The sequence below is a fragment of the Chrysochloris asiatica genome, unplaced genomic scaffold (genome assembly GCF_000296735.1).
Source record: "Chrysochloris asiatica unplaced genomic scaffold, ChrAsi1.0 scaffold00168, whole genome shotgun sequence".
Taxonomy (NCBI): Eukaryota; Metazoa; Chordata; class Mammalia; order Afrosoricida; family Chrysochloridae; genus Chrysochloris; species Chrysochloris asiatica.
The window spans coordinates 4,279,521-4,281,624 of NW_006408686.1; the positions used below are offsets into that span (position 1 = coordinate 4,279,521).

The 2,104-nt window shown below is 47.9% G+C and overlaps 1 protein-coding gene across 1 annotated transcript in view; it reads left to right on the forward strand.

The window, feature by feature from the left end:
• Positions 1-2,104, forward strand: part of LOC102816167 (cytochrome P450 2A13-like) — a 23,604-nt gene that overhangs the window by 16,272 nt on the left and 5,228 nt on the right. Inside the window, exons 2-4 of the mRNA XM_006871516.1 lie at positions 224-424; positions 1,596-1,745; positions 1,960-2,103. Coding sequence (XP_006871578.1) covers positions 224-424; positions 1,596-1,745; positions 1,960-2,103 — 495 coding nt within the window. The remainder of the gene's footprint in view (positions 1-223; positions 425-1,595; positions 1,746-1,959; position 2,104) is intronic.

Genomic DNA, 2,104 nt, shown 5'->3' on the forward strand with positions numbered 1-2,104 from the left:
TGATGGGTGGGATGGGATCAGGAACAGGGGAAGATTTTGTGGCAAGAGACTAACCAAATTAGACCAGAGTCTTAGACCAAGGGAGTTTTGAAGGTTCAGCATCAGAGGCCTAGCCAGGCAAAACCAGATCTCAGGATCCTCAGCCACTTGACCATTATTAGATCTTAGTGGGAAATAGACCCTTGTCTGAGGGGTCTGGGTACAGGGCCAGTTCAGAGGTAAGGATTGCTCCTCCTAACCACTCCCATCAACCTTCACCAGCTCAAGGAGCGCTATGGTTCTGTGTTCACTGTCTACCTGGGGCACCGGAGGATCGTGGTACTGTGTGGTTATGACGCTATAAAGGAGGCTTTGGTGGACCAGGCTGAGGAATTCAGTGGGCGAGGAGAGCTGGCCACCTTTGACTGGCTCTTCAAAGGCTATGGTAAGGGGACTCTGGTGGGAGAATGTGGTCAGGTAGACCCTGTTTCCCCGGTCTTTCCCTCTTGACTCACCTGCCCACCCCACACTATGACAGACCTTTTCCTCAGGTATTCTCACTCCACTTTGCTACTTCATTGTAATTTCCCCCTGATCTGCCTTCAACCTGTTTTGGAGTTTCTGTGGCTCCATTTCTCTCTGCTTCTTTCTGTCTTTATCTCCCTGTTTATGTCTCACAAGATGTCTCTTTCTAGTGTTAGATTCCCCACAGCAAGGTAAACACTGGCTTACTTGTGCTTATTTACTCATCTGAGGTGAACAATTTCACATTTTTTCACCTCAACAAACATTCTCCTTCTAGGTCTGCCTAGCATCTCTCTCTCTGCAAACCCCATAGGCACCTTCCTTAAGAATCAAAGTTTCTTTTCAAATTCACAATCCCTTACCCAGTAAGCAAGGTAAGCATGGACTTACAAGCACTTACTTCATAACTTGTAAAGAACTCTTTTCACATATTTTTCACCATATATGAAAACACTGCAGGACATCATTGACTTCTGATTAGAAATAAGCACAAGTAAGCCAGTGCTTACTTTGCTTAGTAGGCAATCCAACCCTGCTTCTTTCTGTGTTATCTTTTCATCTCTTAAAATCTCCAGGCATTTGTTTGGAAGATCTGAATCTCTTTGTCTTTTCCTTGATCTCTGCTTCTATGCTTCCTAATGCTTTCCTCTCCCTCTCCTATTTTAGGATCTTACACAATTTCTGCCTCAAAAGCCCTGTGTCTCTGGCTCCTGGTAGCAATTTCCAAACCCTGTTTCTGTTCCTCGGTCCCTATTTTTTCTCTCTTCTCCAGCTCAGTTTTAGAATCCCTCACAATGTGTATTTCAACCTCTCAGCTTTCCACACAGTTCATTTTCTCCTTACTGTCTGTTTCTCTTTATTATCAATCGGTCTTCCTTCTGTTGTTACTATTGCTCTGCCCCCAACTCAGTCTCTATGTATTTCTCTGTCTCTGACTCTCACTTGCTCTCTCCTAATTCTTTGTGACTCTGTGTCCCCTCCCTCACTCCCTCTGCCTCTCTCTTCCTCTACACCTTTCAGAAGCCCCCCAGGCTGTCTGTGGTCATCCCTGCCTTCCTCTGACCCCGACCTCTTTGCAACCCCTTCCCCAGGAGTGGTGTTCAGCAAAGGAGAGCGCTCCAAGCAGCTCAGGCGCTTCTCCATCACCACACTGCGGGACTTCGGCGTGGGCAGGCAAGGCATTGAGGAGCACATCAAGGAGGAGGCAGGCTTCCTCATTGAGACCTTCTGTGGCACTCATGGTGAGCCAGGACCCCTGATTGGGAGGGAAAGCACAGGGAAATTGCCAGTGACAAAAGACCCCAGGGCTCCAGGCTCAAAAGGGGAACTAGGTTGGGGAAAGACATCTGGGATCCCAGCTGTGGGGTTTCACCCCTTTCCTGCCAATTCCTGGTATTCTCATACCCCAAAATCGACTCTGCCCAATCCAAATTTCTCCCTGTTTTCAACCTTCAGGTGCCTTCATAGATCCCACCTACTTCCTGAGCCGCAGCGTCTCCAATGTCATCAGCTCCATAGTCTTCGGAGACCGCTTTGACTATGAGGACAAAGAGTTCCTGTCACTGCTGCGTATGATGCTGGGAAGCTTCCAGTTCACAGC